This window comes from Lissotriton vulgaris, chromosome 8 (assembly GCF_964263255.1).
Source record: "Lissotriton vulgaris chromosome 8, aLisVul1.2, whole genome shotgun sequence".
Taxonomy (NCBI): domain Eukaryota; kingdom Metazoa; phylum Chordata; class Amphibia; order Caudata; family Salamandridae; genus Lissotriton; species Lissotriton vulgaris.
The window spans coordinates 778,441,796-778,458,837 of NC_141696.1; the positions used below are offsets into that span (position 1 = coordinate 778,441,796).

The 17,042-nt window shown below is 42.9% G+C and overlaps 1 protein-coding gene across 1 annotated transcript in view; it reads left to right on the top strand.

Moving 5' to 3' along the window:
* LOC147697975 (interleukin-18 receptor 1-like) overlaps positions 1 to 17,042 on the top strand; it is a 543,176-nt gene that overhangs the window by 355,299 nt on the left and 170,835 nt on the right. Inside the window, exon 8 of the mRNA XM_086933381.1 lies at positions 9,790 to 9,951. Coding sequence (XP_086789507.1) covers positions 9,790 to 9,951 — 162 coding nt within the window. The remainder of the gene's footprint in view (positions 1 to 9,789; positions 9,952 to 17,042) is intronic.

The window sequence follows — 17,042 nt, forward strand, 5'->3', positions numbered from 1 at the left end:
GACTATTTATGCATTCACTAAAGCCTTATAACTATCTACCTCATACTTATATGCTGTTTAATGGACTTCATATTATTAATTTGCTTAGCTTACCTCTATGTAAAGCGCTCTGATACCCACGGGTCTTGTTCGCGCTATATAAAACTTTTCAATAAATAAATAAATAGCTCAATTTATAGATATTTGAGATTAGGTGCATGGATGTATTAACCCAGGGAGTCATACTGTTTTTCTATCAATCAATCAATCAAACAATAATTTTTAATGCTGCTGAGGGTCTGCTTCACTCCCTGCAACCCCCACCCTATTACTTAAACAGTGTGATGGTGCTCCTGCCCCTTCTAGTGACATCGCACATCACCAAGCTAAAAACTAAAAACATATGTAATATGAATTGAAGTGTTTCGACCTGAATGGCTTTTGTCAAAAGCCATGCGAAGGCTTTTGTGAAAGACCAGTCCAGTCGAAGCGCATCAATCATTTGACTAAATTCTTCACAGCAAGTTGAGTTTTTATTAATCAGTAAACCCTGGGACATTTGTAAAAGCCCCTATCGCCACCACAACACACTTTTACAGACGTGTGGTGGTGATAGTGGCTGCGCCTTATGTACATAATACTTCCTTTCACGCTATGGTTAGCGTGAAAGGAGCGTGCAGTGGGCGTTGTGGTGGGCGTTCCACAGCAACACCAATTGTATTTGACGCTGCTCCCTTTGTACAAGGGTGGCGTACATAGGAGAAATTCATTATTTCTCCACCTTTTTGCTTTTTCCATGTCTGCTGCCCTGTACAGCACACACGGAAAAAGCAAAATGCCATGGTTTGTTTACGTACAGGAAGGTGTCCCTAACTGTACCTAAACAAACATTTACAAAAAATGCCATGTTGTCACTTTCATGTGGGCTGCATGAAGCAGCACAAATGAAAATGGCACAATGGCATTTTAGGATTGTTTATGTGCAGGAAGGGACACCTTCCTGCACATAAAAAATTCCCCCTGCACACCCTTGCGCTTTTGTGCCTGCGTTGGCACTAAGTTGCTAAACCTAGCGCCATTGCAGCGGGAAATGCAAGGCTGCACCACATTCTTGTAAATATGGTGCAGCCTTGCAATTCAGAAGTGGCGGAGTATGTTGTTAAGCCAAGGAGGCTAACAACACGCTCCGCCACTTCCTTGTACATATACCCCCTGTGTTCAGAATGCAACACAGTAAGAAAAACTCGTACTCCCAAAGATTGTATCTGCGAAGAGTTTAATCAAAAGCTTGACACGTTTTGGTTTTTTATGTTTTTTCAGTGGATATAGGGTCCTGCTCCCACTATCTCGCACCACCAGGTGGACGAGGTTCTCAAGCTTGGGTGGAAAGCAGCTCTAGTATAGAGCACTCTAAACACCAGCGACAAATGTGCTCACCTTAAATGTCTGCTTTCATGCTGAGCTGTTAAAATGGTCAAAGCCTTTTACCACTCCAGGCACAGTATAATAGCTTTGGATTGATAAAATACCATCCAAGCCAACCTGAAATGAATAAAAGCAACTCTGACAAGTGTTCCACTCTCATTAGAGCTCTTCAGAGAGGAAAAGCTTTGTCCAGACACAAGGGAGCACTCAGTATAAGTCAAAACAATACCCTCTCAGGCATAGAGTGATGCCTAAGTTATGCAAAAAAAGAAGCAGAACGCTGGGTAGTTCCCAAGTTTAGTAGGAAAGCAGCTCTAGTATAGAGCATTCTGAACACCAGTGACACTCTAAATTTGCTCACCTCAAATGTCTGCTTTTCTATCAAAGTCTTTAAGCGTAGGATTAGCACAGTGCCATCGACACCGAGATAGAAAGTGACAAAGTCTTTTACCATTTCCACAGCAAAGTCTTTAAGCATAGGATTATCACAGTGCTATCCATCTGAGCTGTTAAAATGGCTAAATCCATTTACCTCTCCAGGCACAGTATTACAGCTTTGGATTGGTAAAATACTATCCAAGCCAACCTGAAATTAATAAAAGCAATGTAAGAAAAAAACAAACAAAAAAAAAAAAATATATATATATATATTCAAGCTCGTGGGGAATGTCCAAAAGATAGGAAGCACCCGGGCTGCAAGGCGGCTTTTCCCCAAAGCTTTATTAAAGGTCAAACACTCTCTCTTGCCAGTTAGCATTGGACTGTAGATCCGGACGCGTTTCGGGCATCTCCCTTCCTCGGCGGCAATCAGTCCGTAGAGCACCATGTGGCCCCACCCCCAATTTCAGCAGGATTGCTCGCCCATGATTGGCTGTTCTGTATGATTCTGAGCATTGCTTTGTGGGGGGTGAAATCCGTCTATTGATGCTCCATAATTCAAAGCTCGGTTGAGCCCCAGAAAGAGCGACGTGTTAACATCCTGCCTTGTTGCCCCACAAATGAAGTCAGTAGCATGATGACTCCGTGATCTCCTGTTTCTGGAGTGGTGCATTCCAGCGGCGGGACAACCGCTACAACATTCAAGCTCGTGGGGAATGTCCAAAAGATAGGAAGCACTCGGGCAGCAAGGCGGCTTTTCCCCAAAGCTTTATTAAAGGTCAAACACTCTCTCTTGCCAGTTAGCATTGGACTGTAGATCCGGACGCGTTTCGGGCATCTCCCTTCCTCAGCGGCAATCAGTCCGTAGAGCACCATGTGGCCCCACCCCCAATTTCAGCAGGATTGCTCACCGATGATTGGCTGTTCTGTATGATTCTAAGCATTGCTTTGTGGGGGGTGAAGTCCGTCTATTGATGCTCCATAATTCAAAGCTCGGTTGAGCCCCAGAAAGAGCGACGTGTTAACATCCTGCCTTGTTGCCCCACAAATGAAGTCAGTAGCATGATGACTCCGTGATCTCCTGTTTCTGGAGTGGTGCATTCCAGCGGCGGGACAACCGCTACAACATTCAAGCTCGTGGGGCATGTCCAAAAGATAGGAAGCACTCGGGCAGCAAGGCGGCTTTTCCCCAAAGCTTTATTAAAGGTCAAACACTCTCTCTTGCCAGTTAGCATTGGACTGTAGATCCGGACGCGTTTCGGGCATCTCCCTTCCTCGGCGGCAATCAGTCCGTAGAGCACCATGTGGCCCCACCCCCAATTTCAGCAGGATTGCTCGCCCATGATTGGCTGTTCTGTATGATTCTGAGCATTGCTTTGTGGGGGGTGAAGTCCGTCTATTGATGCTCCATAATTCAAAGCTCGGTTGAGCCCCAGAAAGAGCGACGTGTTAACATCCTGCCTTGTTGCCCCACAAATGAAGTCAGTAGCATGATGACTCCGTGATCTCCTGTTTCTGGAGTGGTGCATTCCAGCGGCGGGACAACCGCTACAACATTTAAGCTCGTGGGGAATGTTCAAAAGATAGGAAGCACTCGGGCAGCAAGGCGGCTTTTCCCCAAATATATATGTGTATATATATATATATATATATATGGCTCCAATTGCCGAGTCACAACCACCGCGACTCCAAAACGAAGAGTGCATCGTCGTCAAGGACTGACTCGATCAAGTCCTTATGTATAAAACAATCCTCTACACACTGGCACAGGAAGACGACGCCATGTTCTGCTTTTACCAAAAGTTTATTTCACAAGTCGGCTGCTGGAACGCGTTTCGCCTGTTCACCAGGCTTGATCACCACAGTGCGAATAAAGTTTGCATTACTTAAAGCCCACTGACGCTCAATCACGTGAATGAAACTACAATTCTATTGCCACTGAAAACAGACTCGTAGTTTTTACGGGCCAGGTATTTTAAAAGCGGTAAAACATTACTTGACCCATGCATTTATGTAAACATTTTCACAGTCCGCATCTAGCATTTTTAAAGTGCAATGTAATTCAAAACATCTAATAAAGTGACTAGTGCCTTAAAGTATCAACGGACGTTAGCAAATTTAGAACAAGTGCTCATGAAAACCAATGTATTACAAAGGAATCCTATTATTTTCAAACAATGAAATACATAGGAATTATACCGCTATGATTTTTATAATTTTTGTGAATATAGCCCTAGTGGGCATTTTTGTAGGCAACATATTTCATGTCTATCATTCTCTAGTGGGCTTTAACAATATACACCAAAATCACCCATGAATAAAGAAAAACTGTTAAAAACAACTGCAAACATTGAAAGGATGTTTTACTGCTTGAGAATTAAAGGTGTCTATGAAGATCTTCTTCCATATTAAGACCTCCCGGGTACTTGCTATTTAACTTTATTATGTACCTCGACTCAAGTTTTCGCAGCTTTTTCTCATAATTCCCACCTCTGTCATTCTTCTTAATCGCATCTATCACAAAGTAAGACAGTCCTGTCAGATTCCTTTCATGTATTTTGTCAAAGTGTCTTGCGACAGGGTATGCCTTATCTCCATTTTTAATGGCTCGAAGATGCTGCAAAATTCGCATGTGAACAGGGAGGGTCGTGCTGCCCACGTACTTCAAGCCACAAGGACACTGAAGCACGTAGACAGCATGATCAGTTTTGCAGTGGTAGTGCCCCTTGATTTTGAATTTTCTATCCGAGAGATTAGATGTATATGTCGAGGTGTTTTTTCCATGAATACATGCCTTGCATTTTAGACATTTTACAAAACCCTCTTTCTTAATGAGCCACAATTTAGTTGTTTTTTCGGGGAGAGGAACTTTCAGAGAGTTACTGACCATCATTTGTTTAAAGCATCTGGCTTTTCGGAATGTTATTCGAGGTTTTTTGGTGACAATTTTACCTAAAACAGGATCACTCCGTATTAAATGCCAGTGCTTATTCAGAATGCCTCTAACTTGAGTGTGTTCAGTGTTATAAGTAGTGATCATTCTGCAAGTATTTTTGTTTTCATTTTCTTTCCTTTCGGTGCTGTTACTTTTTCCAAAAAGAATTTCCTCTCTTGGTTTTTTCTTTGCTTTAGTGACAGCCGAATTGACACATTCTGTGGTGTATCCTCTGGCTTTGAAACGGCTACTCAGATTTTTAAGGGCATCATTGCATTTGTTTTCGTTACTGCAATTTCGTATAGTGCGTAGACTCTCCCCATAGGGGATGCTACGAATCAGGTTCTGGGGATGAAAACTCTTTGCGTTTAACAGCGTGTTACATGCACTTGGTTTTCGGTAGAGAGATGTTTCTAGTTTACCATTCTCGATGTAAACTGTGAGGTCCAAAAAATTGACCTCGTTTTGCCGATGTTGCTGGTAAACTTCAGATTTAAATCATTGTGTTGTAAATTCTTAATGAAGTTGACCAGCTGGGATTCTGTGCCTTTCCACACAATGAAGAGGTCATCAATAAACCTACTCCAATGCATGATATTTGTCTGCCAAATGTCTGGGTACTGTTTCCGGACTACCTGCTCCTCCCACCAGCCCATATGCAGATTAGCAAAGCTGGGGGCGAAGCAGGTACCCATCGCAGTACCACAGACTTGATGGAAAAGTTCCCCATTGAAGAGAAAATAATTGTTTTGCAGACATATCTCAGTCATTTCCAAGATCATTTGTGTATGAGCCCAATATTTGACTGGTCTACTGCCCAAGAAGTAACTAACTGCATTCAGTCCATCTTGATGTCTTATGCTTGTATGCAAGCTAGTTACGTCAATGGTTACCAATATATAATCCTCTTCCCATGGGAGATCATACACTCTTTTCAAAAAATCCCCAGTATCTTGAATGTATGATGGGAGAGATTTGGTGAGTGGGCACAGAAATGAATCGATATATTTAGATGTATTGGACAAGGCACTTTGTATCGCGGAGATTATTGGCCTGCCAGGTGGATTTTTCTGGTCTTTATGTACTTTTGGTATTAGGTACATTACTGGAGTAACAGGTTTGTCTATCTTAAGAAATGACACTTCATCCTTTTTCAATAGGCCTTGCATATACCATTCCGACACTTTACAATTGTAAATTAAATGGCTTTTGATCATAACCTACTCATCTACTTTCACATAGTTTTGCCGGATATTAAGTTGTTTATATGCTTTCATAAGATATTGTTGCCTCCCCCACAGTACTACATTGCCACCCTTGTCAGCGTTACACACAATACAGTTTGAATTGTTCGCTAACTTATTCACCAGAGCATGATATTCTTTTTGCTGCTGTGAACATTTATTATTTTTAGAGTGGATTTTTGTGCACACATTTTTTAAATCATTTACCACCAACTCACTATAAATGTCAATTGAGTCTCTGCTTGTGATTGGGGTAAATCTTGGGGCTGGTCTGAAAGATGTAGGATCATTGCTTATGATATTCAAATTTTCTTCTGTTGCTATGTCCATTGCTTGTCCAATATTGTCTCTCTGTTCTGCCGTTTCACTTTGTGATCCCTGTTGCATTTGGTAAACTTCCAACATGAGGTTCATGTCATCTACTCTTAGTTCATTGTCATCCATAACCTCTATAGAACTCCCCATTCGATTGGTCAAAATCGCACTGTTCAAAAAATGTTTTTTTAATTTCAAGTTTCTAACGAATTTGAAAGTATCTATTCTGGTGGGAACGTAATCAAAGTTATCCTCGGGACAAAATGACAAGCCCAACTTCAATATTTTTTCTTCTTCTTTAGTTAGTACAATGTCTGTTAAGTTGATAATGGAAGTTTTGTCATCTTCTATCAGTTCTTCTTTTTCTTCGCGGGCTCTCCTTGCCCGGAGTAGTTTTGCGCCTTTCCTCCTCTTGCTCCTTTGCCTTTTCCTCTTGGAGGTTTTGCGTATTGAACGAATTGCCTTGGTCTCAAGTTGAACCTGCGTTCTTGTTCTAAAAAAGCAAATTCGTCAATGACTGTTGGTGCCGGGCCAAAATTTGCATTTCTGCCACTCGTGCCTTCTTCTGCGTCAGTTTCTACTTCAGAACTGACTGCGCTGCTTAAGTCAGTTTGGCCTTGTGTTGTGTTGGCAGTCGCTTTGTTCATTTTTTGTTTCCTAATTGATTCAAATTTTTTGGCAAATGTATAAATCTGGCCTCTCTCGTAGTCCAACTTGTAACGCATACATTTTTGCGTTTTCCGTTCTTTGATAGATACTTCCAGTTTTTTGAGTCTTGTCTGTATTTCTCCTTTGTATTTCATGATAAATTCCTGGTCGTTATCTGCGGAAAGAAATTCTTCAATTTGTCTGATTTCTTCCATAATTTTTATCCTGTCAGACTCCGCATATTTGATAAGTATGCACAACTTTTTTACTGAGGCTTCATGATTGTTTTCTGCCCATTCTTTTAGCATGTTATCGTCAGTGTCTTCGTATGTTGGTGCTACCAAAATTCTTAAGCCTCTCGGAATTCGCTTAACTTCCAGGTACTTAGTAAGTGATTTCGCCTCCCACCATTTGGAAAGTTCTGTGCGCTTTAATTTTTCCAATCTTTTCAAACGAGAAAGTGTATCTGTTTTGGTCGTGTTTGCTGCTTCAACCCGTCTTGCGGGAGGTCCACTAGTGCTGAGATCGAACACCGCTACTGCAGCCTCCTCCCTTTCCTTAATTTCTTCAGCCGACATAATGTGTGTCTGTGTGTTAAACTAGGAAGGTAGTTGAAGCTTGTACCCTTTCTGCAGAAACCGCCAGGAATTTGCCGCACAATGCAGCAAAAATTCTTAAAGTTCGTGAAACCTGGCTTCCTCTTCTCCCCTTAAAAGTTTAACCAATCTGCTGCGCTCACCTCGATTTTCTGGCTGTCTTCCGCAGGTCCTCCGACTTGTGGAATCCTTCCGTAATCCTCGGGGTTTTTGGCAATGTGGTTGTCGTTCGTGGAACACCTCTGCTCCCGGTGTTCGTACAAGGTGGGGGGGCGGCGGTTTGTAGAAATACGGCTCCAATTGCCGAGTCACAACCACCGCGACTCCAAAACGAAGAGTGCGTCGTCGTCAAGGACTGTCTCGACCAAGTCCTTATGTATAAAACAATCCTGTACACACTGGCACAGGAAGACGACGCCATGTTCTGCTTTTACCAAAAAGTTTATTTCACAAGTCGGCTGCTGGGACGCGTTTTGTCTGTTCACCAGGCTTGTTCACCACAGTGTGAATAAAGTTTGCATTACTTAAAGCCCACTGACGCTCAATCACGTGAATGAAACTACAATTCTATTGCCACTGAAAACAGACTCGTAGTTTTTACGGGACAGGTATTTTAAAAGCGGTAAAACATTACTTGACCCATGCATTTATGTAAACATTTTCACAGTCCGCATCTAGCATTTTTAAAGTGCAATGTAATTCAAAACATCTAATAAAGTGACTAGTGCCTTAAAGTATCAACGGACGTTAGCAAATTTGGAGCAAGTGCTCATGAAAACCAATGTATTACAAAGGAATCCTATTACTTTCAAACAATGAAATACATAGGAATTATACCGCTATGATTTTTATAATTTTTGTGAAATATATATATATATATATAGAGAGAGAGAGAGAGAGAGAGCGAGAGAGAGAGAGAGAGAGAGAGAGAGAGAGAGAGAGAGAGCAAGGCACCAACTCCGATAGGTGGATGAGGTCGGAGGATGGCAGGGAGACAGCTTGCTACATATAGCTCGCTGTCTCCCCGCCAACCTCGTCCACTTCTTGGAGTCCGTACGAGATAGTGGGAGCAGGACCCTATATTCACTGAAAAAATGTTTACAAAACTACTGAAATTCACCAGTAATAGTTATCTCAAGTAACTATAACTTTTGCGATAAGGTAACTGTAGTTCACACCCCTAATTATCCCTCATATTACATCACTCGTGATATCTTCCATGATATAATTAATAATATCACTGACTGTGACATTTGCAAATAAATTATTCATGATAAAACTGTGCATGGTGAGGGCACAAGTGATAGTTACATTAGGGCATATATATTTATTTTCACTAAAAAAGCCAAAGGCTAAAGTGACTTTATATTTAGGTATGGTAATATATCTTATTATGCATTACAAAATATGCAGAGATTCACTGAAAACAACCCAAAGGTATAACTAAGTGAGAATATAGGCTTAAACGTAATGTTTTAAACTAAACAAATGCTGAAATGCAACAGTTATAGTTATTTTAAGTAAGTATAAATCATGCCCTCGCTATGCACAGGGGTTGTCGTCAATGATGTCAGTTCAGTTGTCACCAGTAATGTTATCATTGATGTAAAAGGATATGTCATGAGTGCTGTAATACGTGAGGTCTTAAACAGTGCGTGGTGAGGGCACTAGTTATACGTACTTGAAATAACTAATCTTCAGTATGCTGTGGCTCTGATGCCTGGGATGAATGTCTTTAGCACGCGAAAGTATATACAACATTGTACCGTCTTCTCTGATTTTACTGCCAACAGGGCTGGACTAGCCGTAGCGGGCACCGGGCATTTACCCGGTGGGCCGCCAGGTTGGTGGCCTGTTTGGGCCCCTGTGGGGCTGTTTTTGTTACCAGGGTCGGCAATATTGGCCCCCAGTAACAAAGTTGGCCAAAACCAGTCCGGCCTTTACTGCCAATTTTGCTTCAGCAATATGAAAACCACAAGTGGGTTAATATAGCCTTAGAGCCCAAACTAGCTGGCTCTACAGGCCATTAACACTTTGGCTGCTTCGAACGGTCCGCGCCAGTGTGGAGCGTTCGAAGAACAGGTGAGCCTGCGTCGGCCGTTGGCCTTTCGCTGCACCAGCCAGGTAGTGCTACTGTCGGCCATTAGTCGACGGGTGCACGGATTGGGTTAAAGGCCTGCTCCAGCGTTATAGGTACGAGCTGAAGGCTATTGTTCTGTGCAAAATACAAATATCATCAATAAAAAAGGATTTGCTTATTTCATTTCAGAGCAACCTCTGGATATTCCGAAGCATGCCTTTAACACGGGAATGATTTTGATGATCTTGTCTCCTGCTGTTTTCCTGGTCTTTGGAGCTGCTTGTTTCACATTCAGAATCGATATAATACTATTATATAGAACTCTGACAGGAAGAGATGAGACAATAGCAGGTAAGTTAGGCATCTGTATACATGCAGGATAGCCATGCCCACTTGGAACACGTTTGGTAATAAATGAAGCATTTGTTTCTTTTCATCAAGCCTCCCAATCCTTAATATCCGTTATTAGCCATCGATTTGAAGTGGAAGGTAATAACATTTATCTAAACTGGGGAGTACCACCTGAGATTAGTGCTTCGAGATATTTTAAGCTGCAATTACTGGTTTAAAACACCCAACTGTGAAGTCGATCCACAACAAATTAAGAGTTTTGGGAGAGAAGTATTAGTAGAAATACTAAACGATCTGTGATAAACATTTTGCCTTAAATATTCTCGGAGTAGAATGTGAATTGCAATGTTTTAATCTCATATTATTGTCAGGGATTGAATGCTTGGATTTCTAATAAAAAGGTTTTCCAAGAAATGATATCATTAAAAAGTTCTACGCAAGGGCCAGCTTCTGTAAGTCATTTTAAACATTTTCTATATATCTAAAACATCCTTGATGCCCTAAATAACAGAAATCACATAGAAAATCCCACTACTAAATACACGCTGGCCACATACATTGATATGCTGGAAACAGAGAATGCACTGCTAAAATAAAGGCTTCACGAAACCTTTTGTTAAAACGGACTTTTTATTTTTTGGGCATGATGTGCAATTGGTCAAAATGTTTACGCTGAAAATCTAGACTTTCCTGTTTTAAGTGTTTGTTTTTTGTGAATTCAAGTGAGTTTCTGCGCTGTTTTGCTAACTTTTAATAAACAGTGTTTAGTGTTTTGTGTTTCGATGCCCAAAGTTTTTCTCATACAGTGCACTGTTCCCCTGCAGACTCTACCTTTCATGTCGATTTGTCATCATCATAAAATACCAGGGGTGCCCTTCATATGGTGGGATTTTCACTACCATTATCCCATGGACACCCACAAACATATAAAGATTGGCAAAAGTACGTCATTATTGAGTACTATTGTAAAAGAGCCACCATTAGGAAAAAGTTATCTCCAATTAAAATGTCAGAAACTAACAACATGGCTCTGATTATAAACGGTAGCAACAATGAGAGAGGGGGGGACAGGAGCAGGTTGTGGTCCAGTGTCTGTGCTCCTAAAGTCAAACGTTACTTCAAAACGGGGGAGACACTGTTCCAAGTGGGGGGTGCTGAATGTCACCCACTCACATCAAGGGGTACTAGAGAGTGTGAGGAGAGTTCAAAAGTTTGTGTCCTAGGCTTAGAACCCACATGTGAGATGGAAGATCACGTCTTGCCTCTTGTTGCCCTCACACACCCTGAAGGTCCCCCGATGGGTCGCTTTAGCGGAGATATTTTGCAAATGCCATATGATGCGTCCGGATGTGAGGGGTGAGTCCTATATGGAGGTTGGGTCAGTGCGTGCAAGGTTAAAACTAGCTAAGGGTTACCAAAGGACTGTGTTTAATATGACGGTACCCTTGTCAGAATAAAAAACCTGAAGGCTAACAGTTTCTTCAATCGGCGCAAAGTGCCTGGGTAACTACGTGGTCTACATGTTTTGCACCCACGTGGTCATAGTGATCCGTGGCGCTTCATCAGGACCAGAAAATTAAGTGATCTGATTAGAAACGCCCAATATGGGGCAAATATTTATGGCACTGGTGAAATATGAATCCCAGGATTTAGATGATTCTTTGTGCAATGTAGGCTTTCAGGTATGTAAAAACAATAATGAGGAATACCATGTAGATGTTGGTGCTCACCATTACAAAATCCACATCAACAGTTCATAACTGGGCCTTTCCACCAATAACGTTTAACAGGTTTGATGTCAACTTGACCAGGGGATGATTTGTAATTTAACTGGTAAATATGGGAAAGACAGAACTGTATTATGGGGTCGATTAGGATCGCGGACGGACTTGAGTCCGTCCGCGACCCCAGAGTATGAGGGAACGTCCGCATGGGCTGCGGCGTTCCCTCATGTGCGATTAGGATGTGACCGCCACCCTGGCGGTCACATCCTGGATATTTAACATTGCGGCGGGTGCTGCTTCAAGCAGCACCGGCCGCAATGTTAAAAGTGCATGTGTAACATTTACATGCACAAAGCGGCAGGCACCGCGCGGTGCCTGCCGCATTGTGCATGTAAATGCTGGGGGGTACCATAGGTACCCCCCATGTGCACCCCCCACCCGCCAACACCCTGGGGGCCCGCAACGGGCCCCCAAAATCAAAAGTACACATGCTTTTCCACGGCGGAAAAACCGCCGCGGAAAAGCATGTTTTCAAATGCTTCCTAATTTGGCCGGCGGTGTCTGATAGACACTGCCAGCCAAATGAGAGCTTTTCCACCGCGGTTGTAATCCGACCGCGGCGGATAAGCAGCGGACAGAAACCAAGACCCACCAGCCATCGTAATGCGGCGGTGGGTCTTTGGTGAGTCCGCAGAGGATTTTCCGCCTCCTCCGGGCCGGAGGTGGCTTCCGCCGGCCCGGAGGAGGCGGAAAATCCTCCATCCTAATCGGCCCCTATGTTTGGCAAAAAGAGTTAAAAGACATATCACAGTTCTATGGGGCACTCCAAATAAACCCCTTTAAGGAGCGGCACTATTATGTCATGGTCCAAATACTGTCAGGAATGGCCAAAATAGTAGCAGGCCACTATTATGGTAAGGATAGCTAGAATTCTGTTGAAAACAAAATTCACAATATGTAATGAAAGAACCCCCATCGATTTAGATCAGGGTCACTCACACATACTCTCTCTCTCTGTCTGACCCCCAGAGTCCTGCTCTCAGGCCAGTCTCTCTCTCTCTCTCTCTCTCTCTCTCTCTCTCTCTCTCTGTCTCTCTCTCTCTCTCTCTCTCTCTCTCTCTCTCTCTTTCTCTCTCTCTCTCTCTCTCTCGCTCTCTTTCTCTCTCTCTCTCTCTCTCTCTCTCTCTCTCTCTCTCAATCTTTGTATTTCTCCACCCTCAGGATCACAATTTAGTGCTACACATCAGCGTTGATCTGCAAAACATCTTCACCCTTTTTTCAGGTAGGCTGCATTGTTTGAGAGAATGTTTCCAAGGACCAAAAGTCTGCTCTCTTCCCTTTGATTGGGTGTGTATAGGTTATGCAGTGAATTGTTGTGGGACTATAGGCCTGATTTAGATTTCTGTCGATGGGGTACTCTGATGGATATCAGGACCACTGTATTTCAAGTATATTATATCCTATGGCACTAGTAATAAGGTAGATGGGTTATCTGTCATGTTTCGTGACAGAATATTTCATCTGCCGAACTCTAACCAGGACCTAACTGTGCACTATGACACCTATTTAATATTCCATGAATTAAGTAATTGTTTTGAGGGATTCATTTAATTGATCCCCGAAATTTATAAATATGATTGAAAAACTTGAAACTTGATTTAGAGTTTAGCAACCAAGATAGTCCATCTCAGAGGTGAAAAAGTACTCTATCCACCAAATTCTCAGTTTGCCAAGCCGATTTAGAGTTGGGCTGACCATTCTGTTTATGCCTGTAAAGTAAAGTTTACTCCATTGATGTAAACCATTATCCAACACCATCCGACCATCCATCGTATTTAGAGTAGGGTTCAAATGGCTTTTATTATTACTCTCTGTCACCGCCAGGAATATCCTGCCAGTGAGGCACAGTAAAAATGAAAAAATGACATCCACCCCATGGTGTTAGGCCATTCGTTTTTTTCATTTCAAACAACTAACTCACACTTTGGTAGTTCGCTCTCAGAAATTAAAACATCTTTATTAGTTCGGTGTAGCCATCCGTCATTAATGACAGAAGTGCACCAAACTTTTCAATGGCTTTGTATGAATTGCTTTCATGATCGTTCATTTAGATCTACAAAGTTCGCCACTGGGCTGGCGGTGAATTCCAAATTTGATGGGCTCAGTACAGGCAGCGGGGTGGATGTAAAGTTCTTTGCTACCCTGATTTCCATTACCCCGTCCACCAAATTCTAAATCAACCCTTGGCCTTTGCTTTTCACATGAGGATGTTACATCAATTTTGGCAGCAGCACCATTACTAAGGGGAACCAATACCACCCAAGCACTATCCCAAGTAGAGGGTTAGAAATCCATGATGGAACTAAAGAAGAATCTGATAAAACACTCCTACATGGGGCCCAAATAACAATATGTATGTGGTAATGCTGCTTCTCACTGTCTTACTTGAAAGTCCATGCTGTGCAGGAAATGTATGCATGCACACAGGGGAGGCACATGTTTTGCCCCCCTGTGTGCATACACAGGGCGTGAGGCGCTTTGTTTCGTCTCCGCAGGGGTTTTCATAGAGTAAGAACCTTCATGAAAACCTTGGCGGAGAGGAAACTCGTAATATGCTTGGCGGGACCACAGCTGTCCTGCCAAACACATTGCGGCCTCTGGACCGCTGCACCACCTCCTGGGAAGGTGGTTCCATGGCAGCATCAGTGGTCCCATTGCCATTACACCGCCCAAGTTTTAATCGGGTGGCCGGGAGATCACCACCGCCATGCCACCATGAATCTGGCAGTCCGAACACCGCCAGACTCGTAATCAGGCCCTTAAAGATAATCTGTGCTTACCCTCTTGTAGCTTGGCACAGATCAGTCAGGCTAAACTTAAGATGCAATGTGCAAGGTATATGTGCAAAACTTCAAACAGTTACAGTGAAAGCACTACAAAAAGACCCCACACCAGTTCCGGAAAATTTATATTATTTTTATAACTAAATCAAGACCAAAATGACAAAAATCCAATGAGTAGAAATCGAGATATGCATTTTTAATGAATAACAGTGTAAATAGAGCTTAGAAGCAATAAGCACCTATGGGGTTTCTCTGGTCATACTGGACCGGAGTAAATTCAAAAGTTGAGGCAGACTGCAATGGAGTGTGGGCTGGGTGCAGGAGCCATGCAAGGCCCTCTGAACAATATACCTTGGTCCTGGCTGCAACAGCGAGATGCGGGGTACAGCTGAGTAATGTGTTGTGTTAGTCCCTGCAGTCAAGGTGGTGCATCGATTTTCTCCACGCAAGGATGGCAATGCATTGGTTCTCAAGATGAGGCACCGAAGCCGAAATGAGGTGGTTCCTAGTGTGATGTGGCAGTTTTCTCAACGCAGTCGAGGAGATGCATCAATCTTATCACACTGCCATTGGTTCTTTAGGTGATGCACTGGTTCAGAGTGCAATGTTCTGGTTTTGTTCTCTTAACAACGGCGATGCGTCGGTTCCACTGAAAAAGCACCCATATCCACTTCCAATGGACACGGCACAGGAGCAGAAGGTGAGGCTTTCATATCTCTGAGTCTCTGAACAACAGGAGGCAAGCCAAAAAGTCCTTGGAGATCATTCTGTGTGCAAAATGTAAGCCCAGTTATTCATTGGCAGAGGGTAACAGGCAGTAAGGCAGCACAGCAGAACAGCAGTTCTCCCAGAGCAGATGCCATAAGAGTGACATTCTTTGTAGCAAAACAACAGCTCTTCTTCTTGGCAAGGTTTACAGGTTCAGAAGTCGAGGAGATGCGTCAATCTTGTCACACTGCCATTGGTTCTTTAGGTGATGCACTGGTTCAGAGTGCAATGTTCTGGTTTTGTTCTCTTAACAACGGCGATGCGTCGGTTCCACTGAAAAAGCACCCATATCCACTTCCAATGGACACCGCACAGGAGCAGAAGGTGAGGCTTTCATATCTTTGAGTCTCTGAACAACAGGAGGCAAGCCAAAAAGTCCTTGGAGATCATTCTGTGTGCAAAATGTAAGCCCAGTTCTTCATTGGCAGAGGGTAACAGGCAGTAAGGCAGCACAGCAGAACAGCAGTTCTCCCAGAGCAGATTCCATAAGAGTGACATTCTTTGTAGCAAAACAACAGCTCTTCTTCTTGGCAAGGTTTACAGGTTCAGAAGTGTCTGATTTGGTGGGATCAGAGACCCTGTACTTATATCCATTTGTGCCTTTAAAGTGGGGGTGACTTTAAAGAAGGATCTTTGAAGTGTACAGAGGTATTTTCGTGCTAGCCCAGAATCCAGACTAACTACAGGGAATCAACTTTTTGTGTAGGACAGGGCACTGCCTATTCAAGTGTGTCAGCTCCTCCCTCCCATCCGGTCTTGATGAGCCAGCAGGATGCTGATGGGCACTCAGACACAGCTAACGTTCGTTTGGGCGTGCTTGTCTATGGAGGATGCACAAAGTGATGCTGTCACCCACCTCAGATGTGTATTGAACATGTATTAAAGGCAATTTGCAGGAACACAAAACTTCGAGAGCAGAGAAATTCTAACTTTCTAAAATAGTATTGTTAAATCCAACGTTACCAATAAAGAGGACGGATCATTGCCATTCCCATGATATAAAACTCGTCAGAGCTATTCTTTCTCAATCAGAAATTACAGCTTAAAAAGAGTAGGCTTCACAGAAGTGGTTTAACTACCAAGACATGCAATACTTAAAATGCATGTCCTACCTTTTACTTACACAGCACTCTGCCCTGTGGGCTACCTAGGGTCTATCTTAGGGCTGACGTATGTGTAATAAAAGGAGAGTCTAAGGCTTGGCAAGAGGTTTTAAATGCCATGTCAAAATGGCAGTAAAACTGCACACACAGTCTCTGCAGTGGCAGGGCTGAGACATGTTTGAAGTGTTACTTGTTTGGGTGCAACAATCAGTGCTGCAGACCCTCTATCTAGTTGTGTTTAATTTATAGGCCCTGGGCACAGGAAGTGCACTTGCTTGAGACTTACAGATATATTAAATATCCCAATTGTGGATGAACCAATGTTACCAAGTTTAGGTGACAGGCATATGCACTTTAGCACTGGTCAGCAGTGGTAAAGTGCTCAGAATCCTATGGTCAACAAAAAGAATCAGTAAAAATAGGAGATAAGCAGGCTGAAAGTTTTGGGAAAGACCACCCTAAGGCTGTCAGGTCTAACATGTGCCCCTACCAGCTAAAAGGGGGAAAAGATATCCAACCTCTGGCCAGTTCTCACCAATTAGGTGAAAACACCTCAGAATACAATCAGCATTGGCGAGGTCTACCCCTGGTCTTTGCTCCACACTAAAGTCAATCCGAAGAAGGAAATGAATCACCTCAACAATTATGGACTC